Source organism: Acanthopagrus latus, chromosome 14 (assembly GCF_904848185.1).
Source record: "Acanthopagrus latus isolate v.2019 chromosome 14, fAcaLat1.1, whole genome shotgun sequence".
Lineage (NCBI taxonomy): Eukaryota > Metazoa > Chordata > Actinopteri > Spariformes > Sparidae > Acanthopagrus > Acanthopagrus latus.
The window spans coordinates 18,067,134-18,088,960 of record NC_051052.1 but is presented as its reverse complement, the minus strand read 5'-3'; the positions used below and the strand labels follow the sequence as shown (position 1 = coordinate 18,088,960).

General features: G+C 43.7%; 2 protein-coding genes and 1 long non-coding RNA gene across 6 annotated transcripts in view; 1 reads left to right on the top strand and 2 right to left on the bottom strand.

Moving 5' to 3' along the window:
- LOC119032215 overlaps positions 1 to 21,827 on the bottom strand; it is a 1,052,400-nt gene that overhangs the window by 743,090 nt on the left and 287,483 nt on the right. The gene's annotated exons all lie outside the window — the stretch shown is intronic.
- Positions 182 to 14,187, top strand: LOC119032183 (PARP1 binding protein). The gene is made up of 11 exons (XM_037121096.1): positions 182 to 270; positions 553 to 708; positions 1,652 to 1,888; positions 1,980 to 2,084; positions 3,145 to 3,315; positions 3,414 to 3,568; positions 6,473 to 6,656; positions 6,754 to 6,935; positions 8,189 to 8,270; positions 12,469 to 12,649; positions 13,184 to 14,187. Exons 2-11 carry the CDS (start codon positions 559 to 561, stop codon positions 13,519 to 13,521), a joined length of 1,785 nt encoding a protein of 594 aa, XP_036976991.1. The 5' UTR covers positions 182 to 270; positions 553 to 558; the 3' UTR covers positions 13,522 to 14,187.
- pmch (pro-melanin-concentrating hormone) lies at positions 14,406 to 16,081 on the bottom strand. The gene is made up of 3 exons (XM_037121143.1): positions 15,821 to 16,081; positions 14,577 to 14,718; positions 14,406 to 14,491 (listed from the first exon to the last, which is right to left on the bottom strand). The coding sequence occupies exons 1-3, from the start codon at positions 16,079 to 16,081 to the stop codon at positions 14,442 to 14,444; spliced, it is 453 nt and encodes a 150-aa protein (XP_036977038.1). The 3' UTR covers positions 14,406 to 14,441.

The following is a 21,827-nucleotide window of genomic DNA, read 5'->3' as shown; positions in this document are numbered from 1 at the left end:
AAATGAAAATATCTTAACTGCTTAACGAAGTATTATCACAATATTAAGCTTAAAAGTTTGACTTAGACTAAGTGACACATTCTTGAATCCTGCGACGGAAGTATACAACTATTTAAAGAAGAACAATACTTTCTTTTACCGGACCTCTGCCATTGTTGTCTATTACAAGTTGATTGGTTAAGAGACAGCAACGTCATCGGCAATTTAAAATTTCAAAACAGCTGCTTTTGTCGTGGACGTGTGTTCTCGGAGACAGCTACAATATCACAGGTTTGAACCGTTAAATTAACGTTGTTTGTGATTTAGCGTGGCAGCAAACATGAAATAATCAGAGTTATATGAGTACATCTTGTGTGGAGTGACATAAAAACACATTGTTATTGTAAATTAAGCTGCCTGGGTGGCAACGAAGCTCAGGCTCAAGTGTTTAAAACTTCCATAGCTTTCAATGAGATTACTGTTGGTTACTTACTAGTTGCTTAACCTGATTTATTCTTGGTTTTGTGTTGTTTTGAACGTCTTGTGACTGTATTCTTTTATTTTCTGTTTAAGGACAAAATGGAGTCTTTGGCAGACCGCCTGAAGATGATGGTTAAAGTCTTCAGGAGAGAGTGCCACAGGGTTTTACACTCTGAGAGGACCACCATTCATGGAGCTGATGACATGCTGATGGTGCTGCAGCTGGCTATCGCAGAAGTTAATAAGCAGGTAACCGTTCAAACAGCCTCTCCTCAGTTTGAATCACTTCAAAAACCCTTATCTACCCCTCAAGGAGTGGCAAACAGATTGCAACGCACACACAGTCCAAAAGTGCAAATGTGATCATGCTGGCCAACAACATTTAACACCACAAATGTCAGAAATTGAAGCTGCATTTATAAATCTAACTATCCAATTTTTATTTTTATTTATCTATCCATTTCTGGAGCTAAACGTCATCGCAGCATTCTCATAAACGACCAGTTTTAAAACAGAAAATGGTTTTATACACATTGTCTGGTGTGATCCAAGTCTCCGGAAGCCGCAGGATCCCTGATCGATTTAAAAAAGCCTTTAAAATGACGTCTTCTTAAATCAATTTGGAGACTTCTGGACATTTGGATTACGCCAGTCGAGCTGTGAGGAGCCATTTCATGTTTTTAAAAGAAGTCCTTTTCTACTTCAGTTGTTGAGGAGAATGCTGTTTTGCTGTGAAGCAGCAGAAATGTTTTATGGACTACAAAACTTTCTATCAGCATGGGATAAGGAGATAATGACTGAATTTTCATTTTTGGATGAAGTCATCCCTCCAGAGCTGAGGCTAACAGCACCCTGCAGTCACTTATTGTCCATTTTCACAAAGAGAGGAAACTAACGAATGAGAGAAAAAGTTAAAATATCAATAATAGAGGAATATCATATGATTCCTGCTCTGTTATCCACTGTACGAGCTGAATTCACATCATCATCACAGCGTAGTACAATTGAACCATCAGGCTGACTGTCATCACGTCTATAACTGATGACATTACCGCAGATTTCCGGCTGAGACCGCTCATGGCCCGCTTTTGGACCGTGGCAGAAGGTCTTTTCTGCTTTTTTGAACTGATTGGTTCCAGGCCGTCAGTAATTACGGCTGCAGCCTCCACTGTTTTCTCTCTTCCTGTGACAGCACGGCAGAGAGTTCAAAGTGGCTCTGAGTGATGTCCTGATGGCCTGGAAACACTTACTGCTAGACAAACTTCACCTGCCACCCCCCGGCTCTGCACGCTTGGAGAACTATGATCTCATCCTGGAGGCATACGAGTCCTTCCTGAAGCGCTCCAACACCGTGGACCTGGTTGATGTCTTCTCCATGTACAAACAGCTGAGACCGGTGGAGTCGGATCCAGAGGAGCCCGTGAGCTCGGTGAGAGAGAATCAGACTGATTGGACGATCAGATTTTGCTATCAACCGATTTATCTCTCTAATTACTCGTGTTTCTTTTTCTCTTTGGAAGATCCAGCTGTTTGAGTTCTTATCAGGCAGCATGGAGGTCTCAGAGCTGCCAGACTCCTCGGTCCCGTCAACACCGTCTAGTAAAAACAGATCCTGCAGCTCACAGGTAATAAAAAGGTGCAACTTGTATCATAAAGCAGCATAAGAAACCCTTCTTTCCACTTTGCCCTCGGCCCTCATTTAAGTGTCTTTTTAAGAAAACAAAATGCTTTTTTCTCCCCCTGGCGATGATCCACGCATTAGCTTTTCCCAGTCTTGCTTAATTTCTGCCTGGAGTCCGTCCGACTCTTATTGACAGGGACTCTATATCACATCACTTGGATTTAAGAGCGCAGTGTGAATTCAATTACCAGGCAGATGTTTAAAACACACCATGTGGGGTTCCTGTAACAAGAGGCTCTTTTCCTCCACTCTTCTCTTGTCACTTGTGAATTTATGAGTTTTTCGCGGAGGCTTGCTGCCGCTGCACCACCAGCGAGAGTGATGTAATTTCTGGAGTTTAATGTGGGCTGTCAGCTGCTGTTTTTAAGAGTTTGACTCGGGCACTAAAGCTACTGTCTCTCTTTTTTATTTTGGTGGTGGTTTATAAACACAACCTGGACGGGCCTCGAGCCAAGAGCTGAACTAAAGGAACAGTTTGATGTTTTGGGGAAATCCACAGATTCACTTTTTGGTGGAGAATTGGATGAGAAAATGAGTACTGACGTCTTTCAGAGGCTTTTCTTAGAACAAGGGATCAGTTCAGTGCAACTTTTTTTGAGTTGACTCGTGTGCGATATCATTTTGATCAGGTAATCTTCAAAATAATGCTACAAAAATGGCACAAACACATACTCTATTGATTTTACCTTACTGTACATGTTGTTGAGAAACAAAACATTTTACTGCATCCACTGTGCGGCAAATTAAATCATGAAATTGTGGAATCTTTTATTGTCTCATCTCTAACCTTTACTTAACAGAGACTGCAGCAAGCTGATCTTGATCTAAAGCCTGCAGCTAGCTAGCTAGCTAGCTTAGCTTGGCATAAAGACCAGAAACAGGGGAAACAGCTATCCTTGCTGTGTCCAAATTTAAAAAATGCAATCAAGCTCATTTTGTTGACTGATTTGTAAGATGTTTTCTAACCTTAAATGGAAATGGTTTACTTTAATAATGATTTCTAGGTGAAAATGGCCATGAGGAGGGTTTTCTGCTCCTATCTCAACTTGCTCGTGAACTCCAAGAACGACATGGCCTTGGCTCAAACCCTCGACGTCCCGAGTCGCGCTCTCGGCCGACAGGCATTCACGGACCTGAAGCACGCTGCACAAAACAGCAACAATTCTCTGTTCTTGGTAAGATGACATCATGTTGTTAGTGATGATGTAGCCACACTTTACCTCACTAGAAAACCAAAACTGGAGTAATCCTCTCTCTTTTCGCTCCTTATCAGACCGTGACATCTTTCGTGAGGGCAATCCAGCTCGGAGGGAAAGGCTACGCTCCAGCCGAGTCCGACCCGCTGAGGAAACACGTCAAAGGCCTGTCGGACTTTGTCCAGTTTCTAGACAACTTGGATGAAATACTGGGAGAGATTCCAGACCCGAGGTACACAACACAGCTCCCCGTTTAAACTGCTCCCCAACATTTACAGTCGTGTAGAAAGGACGGATTTAAAACTCATTCCGTCACTGTTTTGTTGATATGAAATAATTTTACATCTGAGGACTAGTTTGATATTTTTCATTATATTAGAATTTGGATACAGTACATCGCTGTGGGATAACAATGATTAGCTTAGCATAACGACCAGAAGGAGGGGAAAATGGCCTCGTCTCATATTCTTATACGCTGTGAAAATTTGCCTACCAGGACCTCTAAAGTTTATTTTAATCACATTCACAATGAAAAGCCAGCTGTTACACCTGCTTCCAGTCTTTATGCTAAGCTAGGCTAAGCACACAGTGGCTCTTCAACAACATGAAGGTGAATACAGTGGGAAGAAAAAAATTACAGACAAGAAGAAAATAGATGTAATTGTAATCACAGATGTAATGATGGCATACTCTTACCTCTGACTCCAGTCTTCATGCTAAGCTAAGCTAGGCTAACCACCTCCTGTCTCTACTGTAACACACACACACACACACACACACACACACACACACACACACACACACACACACACACACACACACACACACACACACACACACACACACACACACACACACACTAGATTGACGAAGAAACAGTTAAACATTCTTGGAAACATGCTTGTTCCATTTCTGACGGTGCTGGATGAGAATATTAATGCCACTCTCGAGTCTGTAAAAAAGAGGATACGACTAGCAGCACGTTAGCTTAGCTTCACATAAAGACTGTAAACAACTGGCCTGGTTCTGTCCAGTGGTTTAAAAACGGTGGCCAGGCACAGGAAATTGGATTATTTCCTTGAATATCTCTGGGCACTGTATTTTTCCTCGAACGGGAGTAAATAATGCATGTGGTGGAAACTATTTCTAGCTGGGGACTGAAATGCATTTGTTGCTGTCATGCAGCAGGAACATGTGTGTCAAAATAAAGTACAGTGTGTGTTCATGGTAATTAAGGAGCACCGCAGGGCTTCAGGGTGTGATGAGCCCACAAGCAGTTTGAGATGATCACAGTTACTTGTTGCATCTTTTCTTCCTGTTCATCATCATTACATAATGTGTTGAGCAATGTTATTGGGTGTTTTTGGCTCATAGATGTGTTTTTAATAGTCTTTGGACAACAGTGGGGCTTTATGTCACAGAGGAATCAGACATGTACACAGAAAAGTATTTGTTGAAATGATCAATTCATGAGATTCGACCATGTGAAATATGTAGATCTTTAAATCCAGAGGGTCTGGATTCTTCAGCCTTCCAAAAAAGTGAATTCAAATTGAAATAAGGTCATGAAATCTAAGTAGTTTAAGCAGTTTTTCTCCTTATTTGCCAGAGATAAATCACTTATTTGTCATAACTAATCCAACGTACGCTCAGAGAAGCAACTTTCCATTTCAAATATTGCACCATAAACATATTAGAATCCCCGAGAAATCATCCTGAGCGGATTAGGGGAAGTAAGAGGTTCCAAGAAAAGTTGATCGTGCTTCGGTATCTGGCAGCGATCGAGGTCAAATACAGTGAAACTTGTGATTTATGGCTGAATGGGATTTTCTTTGAATTGCTTCACTTCTTCCTACAATTTTGAGTTCACGTTAAATTCTGTTTCCACTCCGTTTTGGCCAACTCTCATGAATTGAATTAGTCTCTGAAAGCTGATCCGAGCCGGGCTCTGCGGGGCGCATCGGCCTGGCAGACACCTGTGCACTGAAATCATAAAAATCCACCTGTCCCATCGCGGCAGCAGTAATGGCTCCCATCTAAGCTCCTCCATGATAACATTTGGATTGCTAAAGCATGTTCATCTCTGCTACATCAAAGGCCGTCTCTGTTAAATAACTTGTTCCCTGTTTTGGAGCTCTCACTTTGATGAATTATCCTCAGATCACTTCTCCATACCATTACAGATTATGTCGGCTGTCAAAGCGTTTGGCAGCACAACAAAAGTGGCTATCAGAAATGATTTAGCCGCTCAGTCATGTGAGGGTGGAGCTCTGGAGGTGGTGCTGCTGGAAGGTACCCTTGTGTGGCCGCGACGTTTTGCCTCGAGCCATAACAACACATGTGATGTTTGTGTTGTAGTGGATTCGACTCTCGCCGCTCCTCTGAGGCGCTCTCGGTTCTTGAGGCTGATGAGACGGTGGTGAACTCGGCCAACATTTGTCTTTCAACAGGCAGCAGTGCCTCGACGCTCTCGGTGGAGTACTGTATTTCCTCATACAAACACCTTCTGTGGAGAGCGCAGGGCCCCTTGTTCGCCGAACATCTGTTTTCCCAAATGATTCAGTTACTCGCTCACATCAGAGCCGGGTCAGGGTTGGACCACCGCCTCTCCACCTTGCTGTGATCTTTTCCCTGCGCGCTTTAGTGCACTTGACTGTTAGAAAACCTACAGAAGTGATATGTTGCTATGATTTTTGGACGTGCAGCGCAGACGGTGGAAAGGAGGAAAATCCTGGAGTTTCTCCGCTGACAGTCCATCGCTGCGAGCAGTGACAGTGCCCAGGGTGACTTTAACAGGGATTTGGAGCATATTTTCTGCTTCGTAACTGTTAACATTGGCAGAGCCGCGTTACAGTGAAATAAAGCTCAACTGGATGTTAACACCGAGACAATTACTCTGAGCCCTTAAAGTCAGTGTCCAATTAATTGAAAGTGAAGCTGCAGTATATCTCCTGAAGACATTCAGACGAAGGCCCTGGCTTTTCTGGGTTTTTCAGTTTTAGGAGAGAGTTATTCATGTTGGCAAATATTGGCTGAACTCTTGAACGCTATTAATTCTATCCAGATGAAATCCTGCTTTCCAGAACAAATCCACTTTTTTCTCTCTCATTGTGACTGTCGCTGTGTTTGTTCTCAGTGCGTGCGGAGCCCGGCTGGTGGCCGCCATCAGGGCAGCGCTGGTGAAGGGACGCAGCAGCGGCGACGTGGTGTACGCCGCGGCAGACGAGACGGCTAAGGAGCTGAGGGAGAGAATCTGCCAGCTACACCAGATCCAGAAACAGACCGCTAATGGAGGCGGAACGGGGATCAGCCCTGCCAGGGTAATGTATAACCTCCACTCTCTCAGCCAGCGAGCTATAGTTCTGGCCATACAGTCACACAAAAAACCCACTCCATCTTCTCGCTGCTCCTCTACAGCCAAAGGCGCACGCAATCAATCACGCCACGGCGTACGGAGGTCGGGACACCGTGAAGGTGCTGATGGCTCTGCTGGACGAAGAAGCGTCGACGCCTCTGTGTCGCAACAAGGCGGAGCTGCTGTCTGAGGACCAGCCCGGCCTCGATGGAGCCGAGGGGATCTGCATCCTCACCTTGTTCAGGTCGGAACAAATACTCCTGTAGTTCTAACTACAGGGATCATATGTTTCATAGTTTGATGCAGGTCCATCACTGAAATATCTTCACAACTATTACAGACATTCATGATCCCCAGATGATGTCTGACTTTGGTGATTCCCTTCATTGTTCCTTGTTTTGAGAGAGTTGCCCCAAATACAACCCAGTTGACAGCTGACTGCTGTGAAATCACTGAAACTCTGCAATGTTGAGTCTCCTGACAGTTACCAAGCATGTTCTGCCTTAAATGTACCCATCGCAGTTTATTAAGATTAAGGAACACGTGCAGAGTGCTAATACAGTTTTTATAAATCTGTTCATTAAAGACGAGGCGTCCTCTCAAAGAGTTGTTTGTAACGGGTCTTAGATTAAGCCAAAGCCTCAAGTAAACATTCATATATTAAATCTAATCATGGAGAAGCGGCTCGTGCTCCTGACAGTCTGGGATGTAAACATCCGCGTCGTCCTCCTCGGCTGAGATGTGACGTTAGCCAGCTGCTCCTCAAAACAAGGTCTGTGGATTATCCTGAGTAACCGGGTCACGATTTCTGGAAACACAGTTTTTGAAATGTGTTTTTTGGACCCTCTTTAGCTCCACACGCCGAATGCCATCTAGTTGTCTTGTAATAGACAGAAGGCAGACGTCTCCAAAGCTCGGCAACGCACACCGAAATAATCTAGTTGAACAGAAAAGAGCTGGAATAATAGAATATAGATATATAATTCATTTTAGGTTAAACTGTTCCTTTTAAAGAAAGTCCTCACAGAGCCTTGAATCAGATCTGAGCACTCTCACTAACACAGGATTCAGTCGGAGTGGGAAAGCCCCCGAAACAGCAATTAGACCAACATGAGACTCTACAACTGTCTACTGAAACCATATGGAGGAAAATCCTCCCACACCACACTGGAACAATTTCTCCGGTCAAACATCTGAAATAAAAATAATAACATAAGAAAAACAGCCACTGGCTGTGGTGGAGGAGGGGAAGGGGGGGACCTACATTATTCTGAGGTGGATGACATTGAATGGCTCACGTCCAAGTTTTCGCAAAAAAGCCCGACATCAGCTCCGTCTGCCGCTGGTGAAAACATCTCTCACGTGTTGTGAGAAGCTGCCGTGTTTGTAAGAAGCGGTGGGTAGATTTTCTCTGTTGGTGTGACCGTGTAACCTTCTGCTTTTTTTTTTTTTTTTTTTTTTTTTTTTTAATTTATAAACCTCTTGTCTCTGCTTCAGATCCCCTGAAGTGTCTACTGGATGTTCTCCAGAACCTCTAAAGAACCGAGTCCAGAGCCGGCTAGAGCTGCTCAAACCCAAGGTAACGTGGGCCCCTCCGTCCAAGAGCCCCAAATCCAAACCATCACTTACGTCAAATTGAATCAGATGTACAAACATTGAGAATAATGTCTTTACATCCTGTAATTTCTCCCTGGTATTATATTATTTATTTTCTTAGCTGAAGCGCACATCTTAACTGACTTCCACGGTTCCCGTTTGCACAGCTGTGTTTTAGCTCTTCGTGCTGGTTTTGAGGGTGCTGTTAAATCCGTGGCATAAAACGACGTGTTCGTGGGGGATTCGAGCCGTTAACCAATCCTCGTGATTAGTGATCGTATTGTCTGGGCTCAGCTCCGTTTGCTTACAGTGCACTATACAACACACTCTATATCCCATAGTGGGATCTCTTCCTTCCTTCCTTCCTTCCTGGCTGTCAGCTCAGCTCTTCTCTCCTTTTACCTCAGTGGTTTCTGGTCAGTGTATGGAAGCCCAGTGCTGCCGTGAAAAAAAAAAAAGAAATATCTAATTGATTTTTTTTTTTTTTAACATTTTTTTTTTTATCATAAAAGTCATCATAATTTCAATTTTTAGGTCATAATTATGACTTTTAATCAACATTTTGACTTTAATTTTTTTTTTTTTTTGTTTTTAGTCCTCCAGTAAAACCAACAAAGAAGAAGAAGAGGAGGAGGAGCGATTAATGTTGTTGAATGTTGACCGGCCAAACAATGTAATTACATCATCACACGACGCACTGGAGCCCAAAAAACTTAATAAGCATACACAGTGATAGATGCGTCTATAAAACAGCAGATATTTTGTTTTCACAACCTCAAAATGACTCTTTACTGTCTGAATCTGAGCCATTCGGTCCAATAAGATTTGGAAAAGTCTAGAAGAACCGCACGATTCAACTAGCTGTGTGCTAAACGGGAAGTTAGCTCTCTATATGACTTTACTGTTTGTGTGCTTTTGCTGTAGAACAAAGAGAATTGTTTCTATACATGCTTAATCTTACCACTTCTACTCATCAGAACATACAGTCAGTGGTGAAATGTGACGTAGTACCGTTACTCAGTGACTATTTAGCACCATTTTAAGGTACTTTGTACTTGTTTTACTTGAGCTATGCTGCACTTCTACTCCACCACATAGTCCAACAAACACAGGTTTTTTTTGGGAGTAAACGTATATCGTAAACGGTCTGATACAAATCTCTTAGATTAGCAGGATGATGAGTAGCAATTAATTACAGATATGTCTTTGATTTGCTTTTCTTAACTCCCAATTATCGGCATCGACTTCATAAATCCGTGCTATTCAAATGACAACTTGACACTGCTTACATACTAATGCATCGGTAATATGAATCTAGATAGATAATATATGGTGATATAACATATAACATGATATATGTTGCTTTTCTGCACCGTATTAACTCTTTCACTGTTGAGAACTTTTATTAAAATGTGCACACAGGACTTATTTTAACGGTGTTAAATTACAACCTCTTCCACAAACACTCAACAACTGCTGAGTCACCAGAAAAACACCTGACATCACCAGCTTTAGATTGCAGGTATTGCTGATCTTTTGACGTGAGGTGGCTCCGCTGTGTGAACCCCCTTTTTTATTTTTTGAACATGTATGCTAAACAGATTTTGTGAAATGGCTCCTTTATTTGATTGCGCTAGCAGATGTCATTTTAGCTCCCCACAATCTGGCTGCCTTCCTGTTTGAGTGCGCTGTAATGGTCCCTGGGCAGCTCACCGCTTCCTGAACTCGGCGAGCGGAAGCTTTCTGCATCAATTTCACTTTGAAGATGCCATATCAGTCGCGTAATTCGACTAGCAAGGGAAACTTGAAAGGTTATTGTTTCCTGTTGTCTGCTGAATGACTTTATCCCCGACTTCTTCCAGCGGTTTCATCATGCACTGACGTCAACTGGCACACACGGAGACGGACAGATTTAGTTTCTGATTTTGGGACGCTTCCAAATCTCTTTCTCAGCGATCTAAACAAAGAGAAAGTCGACTTGAGCTCTTAATGCCTATTTATTGTTGCTCCTCTGTGACGTCAGTAACGATGGCACTTGATTGCATTTATGCGTTTTTTATCTCGGGATGACTGTATCGGTCTTTGATGCTGATAATAGTCACTGCACCTGTTGCTCATTCTCCCGTTTTTTTTTTTATCACCTGTGTGCTAGAGAACAAATGTCAAAACATAAAGCTGCAGAAATTGCTTCCACCTGTGTTTGGAAGTCCTTTTCGGGGAATGTCTCGATCAGGTGTCTCCAGCATCGTGTCAGGTAGCGTGCGGAGGTTATTTCAGGACAGCCTTGGGAGGAATGAGGGCCGTCTGACCACTTGGTGCCATGTTGGGCTCCCACCTGTTGTAATTGGATTAGATGTTCTCCGTCAGTCATAGTTTGGCCGTGTTCACTCTTCCGTCCCCTCCCATTGTTTCTGGGGCGTCTCAGAGATGTTTTATTAGCATGCAACCCGCGCAGCACACATTTTTAGCTCCCATTATTGAAGTGTGCCTGGTTCTCGGGGTCGCTGTTGTTTTAGGTGCTCCATTTTTTTAAGAAGTTCTTGTTTGAAAAAGCACAAAAGGGCTTTGATCCCTTTTGTGCCTCACGTACCCACCCAGCTTTGCTCGCTGTACTTTTCCCTCAGATTTCTCCTCCCTACTGTGGCCCGCTGGCCTGAAGGGTGAAATCCTTGGATTGTGATAATCCCAAGCAGGCGTAGATCAAACGGTGGATGAAAAGCCGCGGATCTGTGTGCTCCAGGGCCAGGATTGTACTCTTCAGCATCGTTCACCTTGTTTTAACTTAACTAGGTTGTTGGAAAAGGCGTTTTTAATGAGGTGCTGTTCCAGAGGCTTTGACGTGTAGCTGTGATGAGATTGAAAATAAGATTCTCCTGATAAAAGCGGTGTAGAGTCGAACTAATGTGAGATTCATTAACCTTTTTATTAATGAATACAGCAGTAATGAGGTGGCCTGTGATCAGTGTAAAGATTACAGCAACGTCTATACGTGAGATAATTGGAGCAGAAGAGATCAGTTTGATTAATAATGCCTTGCTCTGTGTTATTTGAGGTGAAAGTCAGAAGCCACCGACCTTTGGGACATTTGACTCTTCATGTAGCTCATTCAGCAGGTCAGAGTTTTAATTATCCTGTAAAATATCAACTACAACGTCTAAGAGATGGATTATCATGAAAGCTGAATCAAACATGATGATTTTAACTGAATTACAATCGTTTTGGTGACCTCTTTGTTTTATTTAACAATTTAACCATGTCAAATGCGTTATTGGGTTTGATACTTTGGTTTATGACCTGGAAAGAAATTCTTGTCAGCCTCAGTTATACTTTTTAGTTTACTGACTTTATGGACCAAATCACTGTGATGTCGCACGACCACTGGCAGTCGGTTTGCATTGCGATGATACATGAAATCGGCTGTTCTGTTCATGCGACATCTCTTGTGTATCTGTCCGTCCTGAGAAAAGGGAACCTTCCTCCTCTGTGGCTCTTCTTGTGGCCTCTTCTATCTTCTTTATTCTCCCTTTTTAAAAGTTTTTTTTTTCCCACTAGGCAAGTTTCTCCTTGAGTATCTAATCCAAGGACGGAGGATGTTGTAACTGTAAAACCCACTGAGCCAATGTGATTGCGATTTTAGGCTCTATAAATAAAACAGATTTGAGCTACAACTGTAATATTTTAAGAACTTATCTGATGTGTCTAATGTACTTATATCATGATCTACGCTTCTTTTTGATATCCTCTTTGACAAACCAAGGAAACGTCTCACTGCCGACCGATGCTGTTTTTAGCTAAACTCAGGCTCAAGTTGTTTTCTTGATGGTCAAACTAAGATGGTGACCGTGATAAACATTACAGCTGTTAGCTAACTGCATGCTAGCCTTTAAAACTGAGCTCGAAGCTCTGCAGTCCCACGGTGAAGCCTCACAGAGCAGCTAGCACGCCTGCAGAAACTTGGCAATCCCCTCTGTCAGCTGAAAATATGCAGGAGTTGGAAATCACTCCTTGAAATTCATGTGAGAGTTTTTTTTTTCTTCCCTTCCTCCAAGCACCAAAGTAAAAGCCAGAAAGTAGGCAAGTGTTGGAAGCTGAACACCTGGGCCACCTGCCCTGAGTCATCGATACCGATCATCCCCATCATATCCGGTGGATTCAGGGTTTTTTCTTTCTGTGTATTCCAGACCAAAGACAGAGTCATTCGATCCCAGTTTGCGTGCACGTACAAAGATGATGAGCTGCCACTCAACCGTGTGCTGGAGTTCCCCAGCAGCAGCCAGGTCCCGACCTGTGTGCACCCAGCTCCCAAACCCACAAACACGCCAGCTGTGGATGAGGACGAGGACGAGGAGGAGACGACCACAGGTACTCACGCAACCGTTAAAACCCTACACTGGCTTTAACGTGCTCCAGTGCACGCAGGGGGAAAAAAAGCTCAAAATGTCAACATGAGCGTCGCAGTGTTCCCTTACTGCCGGGATCAATTTCTGTTTCCTCTGACGCCACACAGCTGGACAGAGGCCCGGGCACGCCCTCTCAGCTCCGGCCTTGAACCCTTCCCAGTCCTAGCCCTGGGACTGGTGCTAACCATCGGCCATTAAATGAATCCCCATTCTATAAAACCTGCTCACACCCACATCTGTAGTAAAAACCTAAAAGCACACACACACACACTCACACAGACTTCTTGCCCATTTCCCCGTCTGTCTTTTGTTCCGTGGGAATTCGGGCTCGGCTCCATCAGGCGACATGACGAATGTTGAATTTCAGCTTCACAGAATAAACACACAGCCCGCTCAAACAAGAAGCTAACGTCAGCAATTTCGTCACAACATTTTCTTTTTTTCTTTTTCCTACCAGCTTGTCACACTTGCTTTTGCTTTATTTCAATCTTTCCAGCCAAGCCTGAATGTCTAAATAAGGAGCAGAGCGCTGAGCAGTGGGGGGCGACTGCTGCTGCTGCTGCTGCTGCTGCTGCTCTCGGGCAAAGAAGTGGAAATGCCCAAAACAGAGGTGCAGCAGGCCCGGGCAGTAAAAAGAAAAGCGGTGCTCAGACGCAGAGCAAGAGCAACAAGAGGAAGCAGGTGGATTCTGACCAACATGGAGGATCAGAGAATGAGCCTCCACAGAAGAAACAGCCCGCGGTCAAAATGCCCAGCAAGACCACCAGCAAGGCCTCGAGTAAGAAGAAGCTGATAGCCGGGCAGGGTAAGCTAACCAGCTTCTTCAGAGTCTAATGATCTCTGGTTTCATGAAAGGACAGCGGACGGACTTTAGTATCTAAAATAATGGTCAGCAGATGACTGGAGACTTCATTGGAATGTTCAATGAATGTGTTGACGTTAGCTTAGCGTTTTGGGAGTAATGCTCATTTGCATTAGATGAGAAAATCAATGGCATTCTCTCGTCTGTGCACTAAATATGAAGCTATTGCTAGCAGGTGATTAGCTTAAAGGCCCAAAACGGAGAGAAACAGCAAGCAAGCTAACCGCTAACGAGTAAAATACATAAAGTTGGGAAACCATTTGAAACCATTCTCCTGAATTCTAGTTCCCCTGCTAACTAAGCTAATCAGCTGCTAGCAGTAGCTTCATATTTGACACACCTTTTTTTTTTTTTCTTTTTTTTTTTTTAGTGATTAAAACAAAAAGCAAGATGTGATAACATTTAGAGATGCTGATAGACAGATTCTTTAAAATTTGGTGGAGCTAGGCAAACAGTTTCCCCAAATTTGGGACCCTGTGCTAAGCTCGGCTATCTGGCTGCTAGCGGTAGCTGCTGCTTCAAATGTAGTTTACAATGTATCAATCTTTTCATTTAACTTTATTTATTTCCCAAAGTTTTGAGGCATTAGCATCGTGGAAAAGTGTGTGTGAGGGGATCAGTCTGATAGCAGATCATTAGTAGTCTGGATTTGGTCGGCACACTTTGTTTCTTTCCATCAAGACGAATGTATATAATCAGCAGTCGTATTGTTTATTTATAACACTCCCCAAAGAAATCAACTCTGTAAATATGATGCACGTTTTCCTTTTTAATAAACTTTTATGTTGTTTTATATTTCTCTACACTCTCATTTTCTACATGTAAATACATTTCAGTGTGACTGGAGGAAGAAATTTGTACAGCACGTTGAAGAAACGACAAAAAGTCGAAGTTATGCTTCCCAGCATGGCCGGTACACTCGTCCTATCATACACCGCAGCACTGGAAGGAGACGGAAAGAACATTTGTGTAAGAAAATATAAAAATCAACTTTAACTTTTTGATGATGAGGTTTGCAGGTACTTACTGTCGAGGTCGGTGTTCCTGCGATCGATTCTCAAACTGTTCTCAGCGGGAGCGTTGCTCAAACTCCGTTCTGTGAGCAGAGGAAGGCTCCGAGCGAAGGCCGGGTTCAGCCCGCGAGTGCTGTGTCCTTTCAGCCTCCCGTCCTGAACACACAGTATTGATCGGTGATTAAACGCAGCACCATGCGACCACACACATGTCCGCACTACAGGATCTGAACTCATTGCTTTTTTTTTTTTTTTTTTCCACTTGCAAAGCACAGGTGTTGGATCTGTGTTTACCAGCTGATCCAAGCCACAGGAACCCCAAATGGAAGAAATGTGTGTTCCCCCCGGTTTTTTACTACATCACAGTGGCCCGTTTTCTTCCACTGCCCCGGTTCACCCAGATGTCTTTGTTCTGTTCTGTTCCCCATTACCGCAGAGATAACCACCATGTTCATGACACACAGGAGACGCAACCGCCAGATAAACTCGCAGCCAAACGTTTGAGGGAGCGCAGATATATCATCATTCTTCCCACTGTGGCTCCAATAAACCTTTATAGGCTTGTGATCATTTGACCTTTTCGGCTAATAGTATTTCCCGGTTTTCCAACGCTGCTGTAAAAGACTTTCATAGATGTGTATGAAATATTGACTTAACAGTAGACGAGAGAGCGGTGACCAGTTGAGAGGGGTCGAATGTGCGGTACACAGGATGGAGATAATGCGCTCTTTGTTGACCTGTGGTGAGCTGAAATCTCATACAGTGAATAGTTATGACGCGTGACCGGTCATTGGCAGAGTTCAATGACTGCGGAAAGAGACCAGCCAGATACATTCATACGGGATAATTTAACTAATAATAATCCAAGTGGCTGGTAACTCTGCACTGCAGCGTTATTGGGCTAAAAACTTTGAAGAATTTGTTTGCACGAATACAAGAAACCCTTGATTTTTTTTTTTTCTTGGCCTTTTCCATCAAATTAGCTCAGTTTCTTGAACCAGGATGCTGGAAGTCAACATTTCAATTCACTTTTTACACTAAGAATAAATAAAACAACATCTCATTGACAGTAAATATGTCAAATTTTACAAATACAGTAAATGGTAACCAATATAGGGCTACGTCTTTGTTGCTCCAGGTGAAATTCACCAGACTCCCTTACAAAACCTCTTGATTTTAAGAAATTCTGAGTTAGAAGCAGCTTTTTGAACATGCTCAGGCTTGCAGAAGTCTTTAACGATGGCGATGAGACACTTACTGAGAGGATGTAGATTTTGGGGCTTCCGTCTTCGTCCCTCGCGTTGTTGTCCGTCACATGGTTTCGTCTGTACACAGGAGGAACCGCGGCAGGAACCACGGCAGGCTCGGTCATAGGCTCGTCCCCCGCCATCAAACCGAGGCCGTCTTGCTCGTTTACGCCGTCTTCTACTTTATAGGCGGGCATCGCTTCGGTGACCAAGTGGCTGCTGAGCTCGGAGAACAGCAACAGAACGTACAGGACGGTGTAGACGGAGACCATTGTATCTATAATATTAAGCTCTGCTGTCTGCAACTGGTCTCCTGTTCTGTTCTGGTGACTGTGACGAGGCTCTCAGTGGTCTTATATATTCAGTCAGGATGCTTTTTGCTTACAACCATAATGTATTAGGCGTCATGTTTCCTGCAGATGTGCATCTGGATTAAAAGGCCAAAAGTTACCCGAAGGTCGGGAGTCAACGATTCTGTGACGCGGTGCTCCTTCGTAAAGAAAAAAGCTGAATAACTCTATCTTGTCTGTTTAGAGATGAGGTGAATCAAGTCATATCTAATCACAGCGCAGAGTGTCAAGGAGGCTCATGGAGGTCAAAAGGCAGGAAATGATTGTGAATCATCCTTCAAAATCCTCATCCTGAGACGAACCCAGCAGGTATTTGGACAAAGACTGACTGCGCCGCGTGAAAGACGCTCATTGAGTGGTCAAAATAAGTAATTCTCTCTGAATGGCAAAGAAAAATCCTAAAATCCTGTGATGGACCATTCACAGAGGTCACTGCAGCCAGGTGTGAGACTAATGAGGAAACGCTAAAGCAGGAAGTTGAATTCATAGTTCTGCAGGTAACAAGAAGAAACATGCCTGAAGCTCCTTAATTAACACGTTATATGTTGTTTGTAATGAGTCCAGGAGGTCACCGTGCCCAGCAAGATGCAGCCTGCCACATAACCCTCATAAAACCATGTCTCGTGTCTTCGCCACACTAGCAGCACCGTCCGAGGGAAGGCTGAAATATCTCAACAACTATTGGATGCTACAGACATTTATGGTTACCAGAGGTTGAATCCCCCTGACTTCGGTGATCCCCTGACTTGTGGGTTTGAGTAAAATGTTGTTCGACAGCTATTGGATGGATCACTTCGAAGTGTTATACATTCGTGGTCCCCTGAGGATGAACCCTCCATTACATTTGTGATCCCGTAGCTTCTCCTCGAACACTACATCGACATCGACATTTGTGGTTTTTGAGTAAAATTTAAACTACTGGAGGGATTTCCATGAAAAACCAGACATTCATGGTCGCTAGAGGATGAATCTTCCTGGCCTTGGTGGTCCCGTGACTTCTCCTCTAGCGCCACCACAAATCTGGCATTTTTGGTTATGGAGTGAAACGTCAGAAATACCGTTGAATGGATATCCACGAAAAAATCCTGATGGAGCAGCTAGCATGTCTGGGGAAATGTGCCGTTAACTGCACTTCCTTGACATTCAAATACCTGAAACAGCTGTCAACGTTTTGTCTGAAAACAAAACATCTTCTTTTTTGGCATCCGTGTTGCTCCCTCATTCCGACGTGAGCATAAGATGAACACAACAAAGTCCGGAAAGAGCAACTTTCCAATGCAGAAAATCTTGCATCTGAGGAGCACGATAACGCAGCCTCAGTGTGTTAGCTGATTGTGGCTCTGCTAGCATGTTAGCCTCAAAGTGTTCTTGTTACACTTTATTTTCCATGTAGATTAAAAAAGACTTAATATTTTAATTGGTGAGCTTTTGCAGATGCTGGAAGCCAGGTTTTGTCACCCTTGAACGGAGCAAAGCTAGTCTTTGCATCCACTAACGGGCTGATAGAGCCTCATAATTTCTCAACAAATAGGAGATCTTCTGATTCAACTCCACAAGAGAGTGAATTGATGTATTTCCCCCAAAATCTCAAGCTACTCATGAGAAGAACTCGATATGCCACAGCGCTGTGATCGAGCCCTGGGAGCGTTTGATTGACAAGCACCCACACCAAGATGGCGATCACCAGTTGATGACAAAAGGCGGAGGCTTGCGAAAGCCAAAGGCTCCTCATGTTGACACAGCTCTTCGCAGGCTTCTTCTCAGCTCAAAAGGCTTACCTTATTAACATCGCAGGAGCCGTAGCACAGAGGACGGAGAACCCATACATGAATAATAGCTATTGAACTCAGCTGAAGTGATTTTACTTGGAGCAGTCAGGCTTTATTTTGTAAGTATTATTGTTGGAGGGCGAGGACTTCTACTGAAGGACTGAACTTGTCCACAGGGGCACGGCCGTTCCAGCAGAAGCACAACTGAACTTGTGAGCTTCGCGCTCTGTTGTTGTAACCTTTCTCGCTCTCTCCCTCTTTCTGATAATCCCCCCCTCCCTTTTCCCATTATTCCCCCTGACCCGGGCTGTATTAATGTTGTGATACAGACAGTAGACACTCCGCAAATCAGTGCAAGCCCACCTGATCCAAAGCTTCTGGGCTCCATCAGCTTCCTTGGCACACGCGGCGAAGATTCAACAAACTGTGAGCCGTGGTGAAAGTCTTTATCTTGTAACTGCTCCGCGTTTCTAAGAAATCATTACCATAATTCTCTAACAAAGAGCATTAGCCAAAAAGCCAAATAATCTTATGAGGACCAGATGTGATTCGGTGGGTATCCATGAACATTATTTACTAGATCTTTATGTTTCCACAACAGAGCTTGTCAAATCCTCAACCCGTGCCAGCAGAGTTTATTCAACTACTGACGGTGCTGCCGCTGATTTACAGTTGATCCTGTTTGTAAGCGGCCGTAATTGCGTCCAGATTCGATGCGTGTATGGTTTGAATTTTGAACTCGGAGGAAGCTGCGGAGTGGTTTTTTCGTCGGCTCTGTCAGCTGCTTGCATCACCTGTCAGCCGCTGGTGCTGTATTTCAATCACACCGCCTACAGCTCCGTGCGTAAAGAGACCTCAGCAGCCCGGGCCCTATGACATCAGTAGCAGCATTGTTTTATAATCCTCCGAGGGCCAACGCATTATTTCCTTGTCCTGTATTAACACGCTGCCTTTCATCACCGACACTCGTCTTCTAATAGAAAATATAGAGGAAAGAAAAAACAAAACAAGACACAAACAGTGTTGCAGCAGAGGGGAAACGGCTCCAGTTCCAGGGAAATGTGATGCGCCATGTTTGATATGTGTGTGTTTGTGCGGCGGAGTCGTGCCAGAGGCCGGCGTGCTGCATTCAGCGGAGATGCGGGTGCAAAAGGGGGGCGCATTATGGGCAGGATTTTTTTTTTTGTTGCCCAGAGAACAGACCATGGTTTCCTGGAACAATGCAGCTGATGAGAGTCTCTCCAAGGAAAATAAGGCTCTGACATCATGGGTTCTTAAAGCACACAGCTGAGCCAACACTCTCTCCTACTATAATCAAGCCTCAGTGAATTTCCACTGTCGACTGAAATTGAGAAAGAGGGAGAATCTCCTTCAATGGTTTGGACACTTTAAGACTTTTTTTTTTCTTTCAAAATATATATATACATGTGCACTAAAGGGACATTTCACACCTCAAAGATTTTCCTCTCGACTGTCTTACTATTTATCCATCGAGATTGTTTTGCTGCCAGTTGCCAAGTTTGCCAGCGATGTCTGCCTTCTCTCTAATATAATGGAACAAATGGCTCGTGGTGCTAAAAGTGCCAAAAAAGGTACGTTTGAACAAGCCAGCCGCGGTGCCTCTTTCCAGAAATCACGACCCTGTAAAACAAGATGATCCACAGACCCGCTTCTGAGAAGTTTCACGTAGGAACTATTTTCTTTTTCTACCACGCAGGAGGAAGCGTGCGTCCACTCACGGACGAGAGGGTCGAGCTCGTGACAGCGTGGAATGTAAACATATACGTTTCAGTGAAGTCAAAATCAATAATTAAGTGTTTTTATCACACATGTCTGGCTCCGCATCTCACCTATGTGCCAGTTTCAGGCCCAGTGATGCCAAAACAGTCATTCCTTGAATTTCCTCCGGGATCAATAAAGTATCTATCTATCTATCTATCTATCTATCTATCTATCTATCTATCTATCTATCTATCTATCTATCTATCTATCTATCTATCTATCTATCTATCCATTCTGTGGGTTTTTTTAATGGTATTTTACAGTTTATAATTTCCTGGAAAATGATGAAAATGTCTGATAACACTAATATTGTATCCAGTTAACGCTCTCTTGAACTGTATAAAGCTGCTAAGAGCGAGCGAGGGAGCGAAACACCTCGTAGGTTACTGTACAAAAACACAACTTTTTCACTGATTTAGGTTAAAACTACAGAGGTTGTCACACCCAACGTTCATCTCCTCACTAATCTGTCTTTGAAAGCGGATTTTAGTTGCAAACTACTCTCTCATGAACTTTACAACTTGTAGATTCACCAATTTATTATAAAATGTGATTAATATAATGTAGTATGAAGCTTAGTGGCGGTGGCACTGAAGTCATGAAGCCACAGTGATGTTCGTTTACAGCATTTCACTACAGCTGATTGCATTTATGCTTCACAAATCATAAAAATGGTGGTAATATGCAGATATTATCTTCCTGAACATAAAGTATAAGTATTATTACCTTGTGTTTGCTGCAAAGCTTATGACGACACTTGGCGAGGGAACCAGGGCGATGCTAACTTCTGCGTTAGCTTGAGAAGCCACGTCTCTGCACCATTTAAAGATTTGCTTTGGATTTCTGGGTGAACTGTCCCTTTAATCTAACAGCTAACATGCCTGTCGTAGCTCGAGGCTCACGGTGCACTTGTTGGACTCTCGTGTCTCTATTTCCTTTTACATCTGGCCTTGGCTCACGATGGCGATAAAATGTGACACGATTCTACTTGTAAATTTGTCATGATCAACTCATCCCTCGCCAAGACTGGATCCTAGCCTCGGGATACGAGAATATTTGGGATTAGAGACAACAAATGCTGAGTTGACAGCAGCAGGGAATAAAGGTTAAATGCAGAGAAGTGAAATCCTGTGTGTCCTATTGGAACAGAAATGAATGGCTGAAGTCTGATGAAGCCTTACAACCACTTTTCCTGTAAAACAACCAGTAGAATAAGTAGTAAAATTGGTGAGTGTAGTAAAACAGACCACAAGGTCATTCAAAAGACAATTGTGTGCTTAAGATGAGGAGTTGAAGAGTGTGGAGAGATTGTGTTTCAGGGCTCGGTCCAAAATCTGTGTCCTTAGATGCACTGGATCCCGAGTGCAGGCAGATCAATGGGAAACAGAGCGCGAGCTTTCCAGAACCATACTGGTTTTTGAGGTTACGCAAACATCTTTCGCGTTGCACCGTGTAATCCAGAATTAGCACATATAGGAAGATAAACAAGCGTTTTTCAATACGTTCCCCGACGATAGCCGTGCATTTCGTATTCACTTTGATTATTGGCTCATTGGTTTCGGCTTGGTCGCTGCCCAGCCTCCTCTGCACACAATTTCTCTCCTGATTTATTTGAACTCTAAATCTTGCAAGCTTGCAGCCTGCAATTGGACCATTAGGGTGAGATAATTGATTCTGTATTAGTCATAGAGACGGATGAAATAACATCCAGGATGGCCGGGATGACCCGGACCTCGCCAACCTTTTTCCTGCTGCTGCTCCACATTTTGATCTCCTGCCCGTCTGCCAGGGAGCCAATTTATCAGGGTTTGATCGTTGTCCCGCGAACATCCGCTCGAAAAGTGCTGACAGTGAGTGAGTGAGCGAGCGAGCGAGCAAGAGAGAGAGAGAGAGAGCTCGGCGCTGTCACTGCGAGCATCCTCGAAAGAGCTGAACATGCAGCTCTGGCCTCAGGGAGCGCCACACCCCGCTTTTGTTTGCTCTGGCGGACCCCGCCACCTCTTAGTAAATATCACTTTGTCATTCAGCACTCACACACAGAACGCCGAGATTCAGCCTCGTCTGTAGTCCTGAAACATTTACACCCCTCATTTGTAATTATCTGCTGTTTATGTGAG

Bases quoted from the DNA above. Each gene is read 5' to 3' on its own strand.
- LOC119032183 (XM_037121096.1), top strand. From the start codon at position 559: ATGGAGTCTTTGGCAGACCGCCTGAAGATGATGGTTAAAGTCTTCAGG. The intron at 8,271-12,468 runs GTAACGTGGGCC...TGTGTATTCCAG, and splicing joins TAGAGCTGCTCAAACCCAAG to ACCAAAGACAGAGTCATTCG. The intron at 12,650-13,183 runs GTACTCACGCAA...CAATCTTTCCAG, and splicing joins CGAGGAGGAGACGACCACAG to CCAAGCCTGAATGTCTAAAT.
- pmch (XM_037121143.1), bottom strand. From the start codon at position 16,081: ATGGTCTCCGTCTACACCGTCCTGTACGTTCTGTTGCTGTTCTCCGAG. The intron at 14,719-15,820 runs GTAAGTGTCTCA...CTGTGTGTTCAG, and splicing joins CCAAAATCTACATCCTCTCA to GACGGGAGGCTGAAAGGACA. The intron at 14,492-14,576 runs GTAAGTACCTGC...GTCTCCTTCCAG, and splicing joins CAGGAACACCGACCTCGACA to TGCTGCGGTGTATGATAGGA.